The sequence below is a fragment of the Pelmatolapia mariae genome, linkage group LG20 (genome assembly GCF_036321145.2).
Source record: "Pelmatolapia mariae isolate MD_Pm_ZW linkage group LG20, Pm_UMD_F_2, whole genome shotgun sequence".
NCBI classification, from domain to species: domain Eukaryota; kingdom Metazoa; phylum Chordata; class Actinopteri; order Cichliformes; family Cichlidae; genus Pelmatolapia; species Pelmatolapia mariae.
In genome coordinates, this window is record NC_086244.1 from 17,548,418 (window position 1) to 17,561,367 (window position 12,950).

A 12,950-nucleotide genomic window follows, 5' to 3' on the forward strand; every position below is an offset into this window, starting at 1 on the left:
GCGCATGCTTGGTTGTGTGTGTATCTGTGTATATGTGTGCACATGAACCCTTGAATGGCTTTCGAAAGTTTGTTGAACCCCGTTTCATAAATCCATTCGCCCGTGTGAGTTTTTTCTCTCCACTTTTCAATCCCCTGCTCCAGAAATGGTCTTAATGAAATGCTCGATGCACCTGCACCCATTTTGCCCTCAGAAATAGACTGACTTGCAAAATGCACTCTATAGTTCACAGCCAGGTGTGTGCATGCATGTGAACAAGTGCCTGGCAGCTCTCTGTACATGCTTGCGTGTGTGAGTGTTTTTGTTGCAGTTCGTTTAGGGTGTGTCCTGGTTCGATAAAGGCATCTTGTATTAAACTGATGGATGTGTAACCCTGAGTTAATAGCGTGCATTGCCCTGAGTTTGGAAAGCAGTCAAGGTTATGCTGTTAATATAAATCTTTAATTTGTTGGTAGAGAAACATACATGGTGTGTTAGGTAGTCCACACACAGGCTCGTTCTGCTCTGGTCCTCGCACTGTTTGTTTTGCCTTAGCTTCGCCTATGCATCCAGCACCTGTTTTGCACTATAAATAAGGAGAGCCTTTTATTCTGCATTTGCCCCCTTTTGTTTCCAGTTATCCAGCTCAAGTTTTAACCACCAGTAAGTGGAAATGCATGTAAACTCCCCTTTCACCGCTAACAAGAGGGGAGGATGAAGTGAGGTGCAGTTCTCCTCTGTCGTAGTAATGCCTGTCATCTGGGAGTTGGTGATTGTCTAATTATGTACCTCCTGTGTCCTTCGGCATCATGAATATTCATGCTGCTGTTTTAAGGTGTGGTGAAAACAAAGTATGTGTGTGTGTGTGTGAGTGTTTTCAAGGCAGTTTACCCTTGACAGGGCAAGGCTACGCAGGCACATTCTCCCATCTGTGGTCCAAACCTTTGCTCCCAGCCACTGCTTTTGAATTCTACAGTTGTAGCTTGCTCTATTCTTAGTTCTCAGCAGTTTGTGTGCAGTCTGATATGAAATTTCAACAACAACAAAAGCATGCCCATGCTGGAACTACCTCTCGTGGCCATACCTGCACACACACTGAAATTCAGTTTGGATCGGCTAAGCTGCCTTTAAGTGGTTTACTCTGACTTAGGTAGCAAATCAATAACTAATCAATGCTAGTGTGTGGAGTTACAATTTACACAGTTCCATATTTGAAATGTCAAGAAGGCAATGAATCCTTGTATCCTTGAGTCAGATCTGAGTTGGACATATGGGATCAATATCAGGTGGTGAGACTGGCAGCAGGAGCAAGCGAGGGTCACCTTCACCCATCCCTACTGAATCAGCAGTATCTCTCTTCCACACACACAAGTGAAGGCACACACAGACACATATACTTGAGGGCCTGCTTAGGTTACCAAACTGCGACCTCACAAAAATGCTCATTATAGTGAACTGAACCTTCCCTCCCATTTCCTTATGAATTATTCATTTTGTTATTATGATTTCAGCCATTCTTTCATAAGGTTACCGCACCCTTCTCTGTTTGGATTCTGTTTCCTTCCAGGCTTCCACTGATTCCCCCTTTTTTATTTTTTCCATCCACTTTGAATTTTCCTAATTTCTTTCTGCTTTTCCCTTTTGGTCTCTCTTATCCATCATCACTGTTGAGGAGCTGATCTGCTGTGTTTAATTAAACTGCTCCGTCTTCCTGATGAGAGCTAATCTGGGATCGCGGCGAGGGGTGCACCGCTTTTGCGTAAAAGGGGACCTGTTGTCACAGCGCTGGTCCTCAGAGGAGCCGAGAGTCTGCACAACATAAAGTGACCCACTAATGTGCCTCCTGCCTTGACCTTGATCCCGTGACTCTAAATATACAGTTTGCCCAAGGCGAGCATCACTGAGCTGGTGTTATCCTGTCAGGTGTGTGTGTTTGTGTTTGTGTGTTTATCTGGGTGTTGCTCCAAAGCTCAACAATTTTTGGATCTCGCACTAAATCCCCTTTTGTCGTCAACACCCAAGCAGCTTAGTAATAGTTCAATAAAAACATGAACTCATTTTTGGATTTGTTGATGCCGTGCAGAGAATTTTTTTTTTCATTCCTTCTATTCTTATCAGCTATTCATTGTGTTAAGTTTATATTGAGTGTGTAAGAGTGGAAAATGCTTTAGTGCATGTGTATGCCACTGTGCATGGCATTTTGAACCCACAAGCATTTAATCTTATATTTATAAATCTGCCACTGCTGTTTGTTTTATGTTGAGCACTCCCATGCCCTAGATTTGAGAGAGAGTGAGCATCAGGGAGGTTTAGTACACCCAGTGTTGCTTGTGCAGTTTGGTGTAAATGTTCGGAGCGAGAGGTCAGGGCATGGGTAAGCGATAAGGCGACAAAGTCGGAGCTGGGAGAATTTTCCTGTGCATTTTCCATCTGTCTGCCACTCCACCAGTCGCATGAATTTAAGGTCACTGGTTATTTAAGATGCTTTACTTGGCTGACCTCCAACACCTCCTGGGAGGATGCTGCAAGATTAAGAGCAGTGTGCCTCACCACAGGTTAGAGGGAACAGATGAGCTTATAGTGCTCAGTGTGTGGGATGGGTTCAGCTGAAGGTTTTGTTTTCTTCACTGGTACCTAATTTTTCACTAAATACCCTTTTATTTCTCAACTTCCAAGATAAATGTTTCAAGATGCATTCTGGGCTCTTTTCAGAATGAATGCCAGAAATGTTAGAAATAAATGGATTTGCTGAAAATTTATCAGTTGTTATTTTAAAGACTAAAATATTCTCTGGTTTGGTTCAAACTCTTTATCTTGTGTGATTTAGGAAGTCATTATGGACTTTGTCACAATGAGGCTAGTTTAGGACAAAAAGACTTATCAATAAGTCCAAACAAACCAATCATTAATAGTTAGGTGTAACCCTGGAATGATGCTTTAAACAATGTGAGTTAGTTCATAAAGACTGAGCTAAAAATTAATAATGATAATCAATTTATTAATTATGAGCTGCTCTTTTACCACATCAAAAGGAGCTAGTTGAGGTGGTCCAGCCATCTGGCTAAGATGCCTCCTTGACTTCCCTAAGTAAGGCATTAAAGGAACAAGGTGACAGGGCAGACTCACCTCCTGGTTGGTTTGGTTTGCCTTGCGTCCCCCTAGAAGAGCTAGAGGAGATGGCCAGGGAGAGGGAGATCTAGGGATCTCTGCTAAAACTGTTGCCCCTATGGATGGAATGAATAAATTATTTTAAAACCAAATTTAAACTCCAATCAAAATGTCAATTAAACAACAGGCAAATGGTGAAAAACATCACAGGTGTCGTAAGCTGAACATAAAAAACATCAAATAGCTTTTTTGGTGGGCTCAAAAGACCAAACTCTTTTCATTTAGAACATAAATGATTAGGTGAGTAATCAATAAGTCAATCGGGAGAAAAGTAATCAGAAACTATGCAGAGTAGGGTCACTCAGTCAAGGAAAACCTTGAACTCCTGACCCACAGTGAGAGGATCTGGCTCTGTTATGCAATGGGATGTATAATAATACTTGGATGGTTTGGGTTCACATGTACCTCTAGTGGGAGGGCCAGTACAAATCAATATATATCCATAAAAAGGCACAAGGGGTCACTGAGGGACTTAATGATTATGAAAATGATGTGGATCAATCAATGCTATGGCCTTCGCTGTCACCAGATCTTAACCCGAGTGAACACCTATGGAAAATTTTGAACTGATGTGTCCCTCCGCCACCACCATCAAAACACCAATGAGGAAATATTTTTGGAAGAATGATTCACAAAGGCTTTCATTTACATCTCCTGAAGAATCAGTCGAGGGAGTTCTGAAGCTGTTCTGGTGCTGCTTGAAGGCCAAATACCTCATACCTCACACATTATATTGGGTTTTATTTGTCACCCTTTTGTATACAGTAGTAATGCATAGCTACAAATGTTACACGTCTTCCTTTAACATGTCAGTGCTACTGTTTTGACTCCAGAATCCACCTGTAGCAAAGAGTCTTACTTCATTTGTTCTTTTCCTCACTCATCCACACCTCACCTCCCTTACCTCACTTCCTGTCCTGGTTTCCTCACTACTGATTGGCTCCTGTGTTCCTTTGTTGCTCAACTGAATTCACCTGCTCACATTATATAAGGACTGCACTCACTCTTTTTACTCCCATATGTGACGGCAGCTTAGGTGAGTTAATTTTGTTCTTCTGAGTAGAATGTGTATATTTTTAAGTTCGTCATTTAGTGTAACCTTATTTTATCTCGTCAGAACGAATTAGTCAATGTGTCTCAATCACTCGTTTAGTTAAAATACTTTAGATATAAAGTAAAATAAATCTAAAACACATGGACAATCATGGCTGTGTTCTTTGCATTCTGATAACCGTTTCCTTTTAACCTGCTAATTAACTCTCTAACCTGTAGTCTCCAGGATGAGGAATGCTGGAAACGTTCCTCAGAGATTTGGGCTCTTATTGACATGATAGCATCAAACAGTTGCTACAGATTTGTCAGCTGCACATCCATGATTATACTGTAATCTCCCGTTTCACCACATCCCAAAGGTGGTCTATTGGATTGAGATCTGGTGACTGTGGATGCCATTTGAGTAAAGGGGATTCATTGTCATGTTCAAGAAATCAGTTTTAGATCATCTGAGATTTGTGACACGTGACTTCTTATCCTACTGGAAGCAGTTGTCAGAAGGCACTTTCTCCATAAAGGGATGAACATGTCCAGTATTAGTACTCAGGTGGGCTGTGGCATTTAAATGATGCTGAACTGGTACTAAGGGCCCAGAGTGTGCCAAAAAATAATCTCCTACAATATTCTACAACCAAAATCCTGAAAAACTGATAGAAATCAGGATGCTTTTATGCTGTTTATAACAAATCTTTACCCCATCATCTGAATGTCACAGCATAAAGTGAGGCTCATCAGATCTGGCAACATTTGCCCAATCTTTTTTGTACAATTTTCTGTGAGCCCATATGAACTGTAGTCTTGGTTTCCACCTCGTAGCTCGCAGGAGTTGCACCTGATGTGGTCTAGTGCCCCTTTAGCCCATCTGCTTCACAGTTTGACGTGTGTTCAGCGATGTCTTCTGCATACCTTGGTTTTACTGAGTGGTTACTGTTGCCTATTAGCTTGAGGCAGTCTGGCCATTGTCCTCTAACCTCTGACATAAACAAGGCATTTTCACCCAGAGAACTGCTGCTTACTGGATATTTTCTCTTTTTCAAAAATCCCAACCCAGAAATGGATATGTGGAAAAAATCCAAGTAGATCAGCAATTGCTGAAATACTCAGACCAGCCCATCTGGCAATAACCACACCACTTTTAAGTCCTTTAAATCTTCCTCACTCTGATGCTCACTTCGAACTTCATAACATTATTAGGTCTGCCTAAGTGCATTCAGTTGGTGCCTTGTGATTAGCTAATTCATTCATTTGATATTACAAGTATACCTAATAAAGTGGCAGTGAGTGTATTAGGAGGTGTTGAGCTTGGAGCTTTGATGTTGAACACTAACTAGAGCTGCTGTCTGACTGAAATATCTTTTGGTTTAGGCCTTTTAGGCCCTGGTTTGGGCCTTTGTTGTTGTTTTTACATTTTACAGATTTAGAAGTTGATGCAATCATTGGAAAAATAAGCAGGAGATTAAATGATTATGAAAATAATTTATGTAACACTTAATTCAATTTAAAGTGATGAGAAATAAATTAGCAGGAAATCCTAACACTTTTGAAACAAGAATCAAAAATGATTTGACTTTGTTCCTTTTTCATCTGTTTACTGTACCTTCTCAGGATTATCTAATCAGCAATAGTAAAAACACTGTTTCTGCTTCAGTGTCACGTAGTGTCATGAATGTCAGTGGACATTTATTATTGCCGTTTCAAAGGTTTGATGTGCAGCAATAGTGTTGTTGGTCAGTAATTATTATGTAATGCACAGTCATGCTGACTGGCTTATGCGGAGTTGTATAAAAACTAACAAACCCTCTCTTATTGTTTTGTTGTTTTGTTTTGTTTATTCATTGCAAGCATTTGCACAGAGACCAACAAATGGAGCACTTAGGCATGCTGGTCACATTCTAGCTGACAAAACACAAAGTCAGTTCATCAATATCCACCAGAATTTACATTTAGGAAAGACAACTGTTCGTCGCCTTGCATTTCAGTGAGCATGCATGAAATACAAAATAAGCTTACATAAATTCAAAGAGCATTGTAGCTGAGCTAATTGCCCAGGCTAATTTCATTACCGGAGGCTCCATTTAGAGCTGCAACAAAATGTGGACAGCAGAGCAAGCGTGTCTCCACCAAGTCAAAGCAACCAAGAAGCTTTTATGAGCGCATACTAGTTCTGCTGCTTCGTGAAGCAGCAGGACAACAATTAGTGACGCGAAGATTTAAAATGAGATGATTAAACTGGGGAGAGCAGCGTTTGATTAGAGCAACAACTCAGAGGCCAAACGCTGATTGCGTTAAAAGTTTCTCATCTTTGGAAGAAGTTGAACAAACTCTGCTTTTGTCAAAGCCGATTATGTCAGAGAGTGATCTACAAGCTGAGAGACGGCTTTGATGGGGATGAGGGCCGGCATCTAGATAGACATCAGGAACATGTGGAGAATCACGAGAGCTGACAGTCGCTGCTTTCCCCATAAAGCTGGACCTCTATTATCGATACAGGCAGACCTTGAGAATAGGTGTTGAGGTGTCAAAACGAAGGTTAAATTCATTGCTAACAGCTGTGTGGTCAATAAAACTGTTTTAAGTGCTGTTTTGAATGGAAGTCTGTGCACCCTGGCTTCGCCCTGCTGGATAAATCTGTCACGACAAGATGTTCTTGTTTTGCTAGCCTCACCAGAGACACTTTTTACCGAGCAATTCAATTATTCACTCGTCTTAACTGATGTGTTTTGCTTACACCTGTGGGGGTTTTTTTTCTTCTTGAAGGTCTTTCAAGACATCGTCCGGCCCAATGTCAAGTGCTATTCCCTCTTGTCCTTGCTTCGTTGCTTCAAGTTGACTTTGAATTATTGAGCTCCATGGCAAAACTCATCTCTGTAACTTTAATAAATTAACACCCTCGAGATCCAACCTGAAATAACCGCTAAGTTAATTTGTCCTGTAATAAAAATATTCTGGTCATGACTATGAACTGCCAGGGGTAAAATGGCCTTTTAGACTAATCACTGTAAAGGATTTTGTTACCTATAAATGCAGCTTTTTGCACTGTTGTTTCAGAAGGTATTATTATATTGTGATGAGGCTTAAAGTGCACTTTGACTTTCTTTTATTGGAAAAATAACTATTGTGGTTAATTAGCTAAGAACGACGAATGTTCTGTGGATAATGAGTGCTCATGTAGTTCAGGGCAAAAAGACATTTTCATACAGAAATCTCTGTGTGGCACAGCTGTTTGTGTTAGACACTGACTCATAGCCTCTAGCATATGCACTGTAGTTTCTGAATAAACAGATATGATGAGAAAAAAATGGGCACTAAGAATAGACTAAATCAAGGAGTTGTGTGTTTTGCCCCTGACAGATCACTGTGGGGGTTGAAATTACACTGAAAGGCAGAGGTTGCAAACTATAGAGATCCTCACTGGTGCAGAGGAAGTCAGTGAAACAGGATATGTATTGGTCAGCTCTTTTCTGACCTAAAGGTCAGGAATCTCTATAGAGCATTCTTTTTATAGGTTTAGATATCCGTGACCCTGCATATTGTTCAGTCCATGTAATTCATGCTCTCAGAATGGCTTTACTTATAGCAGTGCTAGTGGGGCAATTACTTTGGTCCATATTAAGCTCATAACTGTGTAATGAATTGCTATTAAATTATGTACAGGCAATTATAGCTCCCAGTGGATGAATCCTACTGTCTTCCATGTCACTATTTGATGTGTTTCATAGTGGAAAGATACTATATTGACAAAAGCATTGGACCACACCTCTTAATCTTTGAATTCAGGTGTTTTTAGTTCCATTGTATAAAAATAAAATGTATAAAATCAAGTACAAATCAAAATCAAACACCTAGCCATGCCATGCCATGTCTGCCTCCACAAAATTTTGTCAATGATTATTTTAAAGAATGTCGCTGCTGCAACCAGTTTGTGAAATTTCTTTCCTCATAGATAGTCCATGAGTTACTAAGTGGTGTTATTGCAAAGTCGAAGCATGAGTCTTGAAGTAGCAGACCTTTGACATCAATTCCAAACTTCCTCTGACATTAACATCAGCACAAAAACTGCGCACCGGGTGCTTCCTAGCATAGGTTTCCATGTCCAAGCAGCTCCAGTAGGTGTAACGTGAAGGTAACTTGGTTCCTGTTTCCTTATAGTGTACCTCTTGATTGATTTGGCATTAAGTACACAGATTTATGTTTCCACAGGATGAGCTTCATTAGTCTTACAACTTTAGTGATACATGTCTGACACGCCTGTGCATCCAGCTTATGGTAGTCTAAGGAGCTTGGAAAGAAAACGGCTGGACTTCTTTAAGTTTCATTCAAGCAACTTAATGAAGTCCAGTCACTCTCTTTTCGAACTCCTTAGAATTTAGTGATTCACTTTTTATTTGTCGACATCTTAAAACTAATATTTCAATTAGTCCTGTATTTATGGTTTGGGCCCAAATCCTTGCAAGGCTGCTGGGATCCCTTTTACTGCTCTTTATTTCATAAGATGGTTGATAAGATCAAGAACAAGGTAGAAACTACAGCTGTTATCTCTCAGCATGTTGCCATTCTTATTGGGAGCATGTGGCTAACTTTAGCTTAAAACACAGTCACATTGCTTCTAGCATAGCTGCATATTTTTAGGTTTGTTTTGAATCAGCATGAGAGGATGATTAAGAGCTCATCATTTTCATCTCATAATCAGTTCAAGCAGTCACGTATTGCGATTTTGATCAAAGGAAATTTCATACGACACAAAATCTAATTAGTATTTCAGAAAATTCATTCATGTTTTCATACAATAGGCTATAGGCCATATCACCTTTTGGGTTGTGTTCTCCTTTTGAAGCCTATTTTGTAGCATTATGGTCATTGCCATCTTGGATTTTTGGAACCAAAAATAAATAGATGTGAATCAGAAAGTGGAATGCTAAGTTACTGGTTAATGCTTGGCAACTGCTATCTGTTAATTAATGCTAAACAACATACATATAAACTGCTAGAATTTAACACACTAAAACTGGAGAAACAACTTCCTGGATGTTGCTGAGGTGGCACTGCAGACTGTATAAAACATGGACGAAGTTGCATTGATAACATCTGTTGGTTTGTAAAGTCCCATTTTGCCACCGCATGCTCATATAGTAGCCATTTGCCGATCAAATCCATCAAAATGAGCATCATAGCGTACTATGCCAAACTCATTAGGAAAGTGCTTACTGAGCTGAGGACTATTTTTTCCATAGGAGTCCATGCATGCAGACTTCTTTGTGCAACTAGTGGTCATTAGAGATAATCCAGGTGTAAAAAACTTCCACACAGGCTTCACATTTAGACCCAGAAGCTACATTCATCGTTTATATACAGTCTTTGGGAGACCATTATTGCACTGCTAGCAGCCTAGTTAACATCCAGCTGTGGCTTTAAACCTTATCACTTAACACAGTTTAAACAAGTCAGTAATTTAAAAAAGGAAAAGAAATCAGTCATTACAGTTGACATGAAGGTGGAAATTAGCTATGGAGACAAAATGAAATTTCTGCTCTATAGTTTATTTTAACATGGAAGTCCATGTAGATTGGTTCTTTCTTCTTCTTTCAGTTTTTAAAAACTTGCCATTCAAGGAATTGCAATTCATGCCACTCCTGTATTAGCTTAATTTTCAGCTATGTGGAGTAATTGATTTATACAATTACAGGTAAGATCATCACATTCAAAATTATATTAAATGCAAACAAATGATTTCTTAGTAATGTATTAAATCTAAGACAATAAGATCACTGTGTAGAGTCAGTAGCCCTTGCTCCTCCCCAGCCTTGATGACAATGTGTTTTTAATGAACATGGTAAGATGAGCGTGCAGGGCCAGTTTGTAGTGTCAACACCAACAGCAGGGAGAGAGAGAGAGTGTCAGAGTGTGTGTCTGCAGCGGGACGAGTCAGGCTTCAACAACCTGACAGGCTGTGGCTCATTAAACCCCCATCAGACGCAGGAGGTCAAGACAACAACTACATCTCAGGCAACACACGTTAGGCAGAAACACAATGCAACTGTGTAGTTCCAACAGAATAATGCTCTATACCTATGAGTGGTTTTATTTTAAGCTTTTTAATCTTTACTGTTGAGAAGTTCCCAGAAATCTTTAGATAAAGCATGAAAAGACCAACGGCTTATAGACTTATTATTCAGGGCCGATGCAGATGTTGTGTACAATATGATTAAATGGAAAAAGTTGCTTTTGTTTGTATTCTGGCCTCACGCCACCCTTAATGCACGCTGTATTGCTGTGTTTTCTGTGTGGGCGGATGGCTGGCTGACTTCGGAGAAGCAGGTCGACAGTGTAGCTGCAGAAGGTTTCACAGTGGGGTAGAGAGAGGGACTGGGGGCACTGTTTGGCAAGACTGAAGCGATAAGCATAATTTCAGGCTGAAATATGCCGGCGTAAACAGCGCTACTTGTTTGATTGTGTTTAATTCAAGTGTGCTTGAACAACAGTGACAGGCTGTTGTTCTAGAAAGAATTGTGTGTTTTGGGGTTCAACTATTTCTCTAGTTTTGACTCATGTCGCCTGAGCTGAAGTCCTGCAAGGTCAAATAAGTGAGTCCTACGCCAACCCTCAGGCAGTGTGGCGCCTCTCGATCTCCATCTGACCTCTGCTTTTCCCTTTTTCTCTCCTCTCCTATTACTCACTGAGTGCACTGCAAAAAAACAAACAACCCATCTGTATTTCTGGGTTTCATGGTTCTGTTTTTTATAATTCAATCTTATAAAAAAAAAAAAAAAAACCACACCAGGGACCTCCCTTCTTTAACTGAGCAGCAGCAGAGGATGGAAGAGGATCTCTGTCAGATCTGCAAGTCGATTTGCCAGTCAGCTGGAAAGGATTAGAAATATCCTGTCCTTCTCTCACTCTTTGAAGCAGACTTATTAGGTCTGTTGGGTCCGAGGACCCTAGGGCCTCCCTACTAGCTCTGGGTCTGGTGCTGTGCATGTTAACCCTGCCTAGCCAGGGGTCACCACAGCCTTTTAAGAGGATTGCATCTTGGTGAAGTGAAGTGTAATGGCTTATTTCCTGGCCACACTGGAAGTGGAAATCAGTAGTATCCATTTGGGATATTGTATTTAAGCAAAATTGACTTAGTGGAGGTGTTCCAAAGTAAGTAAGAAATATGTGTTTGATGAGAAGATTGATATCACCATCATGTTGCTATGGTAATTATGAAGCCTGAGCCGGGGGGTAGGTAGCTTAACTTAGCAAAAAGACTGGAAACTGAGGGCAAAAGCCTGCCAAACGCTGCCCAAAGGAAATTAAATCTGCCTGCCAGCACTTCTAAAGCTTTTATTCCACACGTTGTGTTTGTCTTTTTGATTGTGATATAGTGCCTTGTGTGGCTCCGTCTTACCGTGTGTTAAGGTGACAACGCTGCTCTGATAATGTCAGAGGAACATTGTCTGTTCTCTGGCAGTGCAGCTGTCACATCAGGGACGGCTCAAACAAATCTTCACCGTGCCAGCTACATCCTCCTGCACCCTTCCACCCCACCCCAACACACAGCTGCTCTCCAGGAAATGTGTTTTAACAAAAAAATAACAACCCAAAACTGTATTTCAGTACAGCTTTGCCTTATTATTTCTCTTCTTTAATGTAACCAGCTGCCATTAGTGGACAAAACATCACCCTAGCAGAGCGCAGGAGACTCTATCCATGGGAAAATAAATTGCGTTGGTTATTGATTGTCTAGAAAACATATGGATAAAGACAAGTATGTGAAAATGGATTCTCATACCTCCATCAAACTCACACTCGATTTTCCCATGTGACTGTGGCTGTGCGCTCATGGCCGTGCTGCCTGTTTACACATAAACAAAACGTCAGCCAAGAGCACAGTGAGCATGAGGGAAAGTTTCTCTCAGTCTTTTGACTGGACAGTCATTTGGCTGTTGTGTTGTTGTATGTTTGCATAAAACATAGACACATTTTCCATGTTGTCTTGTTCTTGACTTTCAAGCTGCCATCCTAACCTGTGACGCTAGAATTATTCATGACTCTCTGATGTGAAACACAGCAACTCCACAGGCAGTAGGCATCTGCAACCTGACAAAGGTTAAATAACATGAAGTCACAGGTTCTTTCTCTTCCTTGTTATGTAACCGATACTTTTTCCCCTCCTTTTTTTTATTGTCTGACACCTTCTGCTCGCTTTCTAAACACCCGTTTCCTTTTCTCAACAGTTCATTTGCCATGTCTAAGTCGGCGGTGAAGAAGCTGCACTGGCGTTCAAAGGTGCTAGACAGCTTTGTACCTCTGCAAGGTTCATCGGGAGAGCTCGGGATCGCCATCGGTGGAGGAGCAGATTATGGAGAGTTTCCCTTTGTCACATCAGCCCCGGGTGGTGGCCTCACTGTGGGTGACATCATCCTAGAGATTGGGGGAACACCAGTTTTAGGGATGACATTAGGAGATGTCCGTGGTATCCTCAACTCTTGCCTCCATCCTATCCGCATCAAAACTGTGTCACCAGGTATGACTCAGCACCCAAAACAGCCAACACATTAGTCTGCAACTCATTTAAATAGATGAGCAAATTATGGGCACACAGGCGATGAAATGTGTGAACACAGGTCTGCTTTGTTTCTGGTAAAGCCCTTCACATATCTTAATTCTTAATCTGAAATTCCCACACTCTTACTGTAGACAGTTTACAGTGACTTATCACTGTTTATCTTGCACGCCATTGCACTTGTTTCATCTGTCTACACCCAAAC

The 12,950-nt window shown here is 40.9% G+C and overlaps 1 protein-coding gene across 1 annotated transcript in view; it reads left to right on the forward strand.

The window, feature by feature from the left end:
• The window catches only part of LOC134619336 (membrane-associated guanylate kinase, WW and PDZ domain-containing protein 1), a 50,330-nt gene that overhangs the window by 512 nt on the left and 36,868 nt on the right, over positions 1-12,950 (forward strand). The window contains exon 2 of the mRNA XM_065469676.1: positions 12,417-12,706. Within this exon, the coding sequence (XP_065325748.1) occupies positions 12,417-12,706 (290 nt within the window). The remainder of the gene's footprint in view (positions 1-12,416; positions 12,707-12,950) is intronic.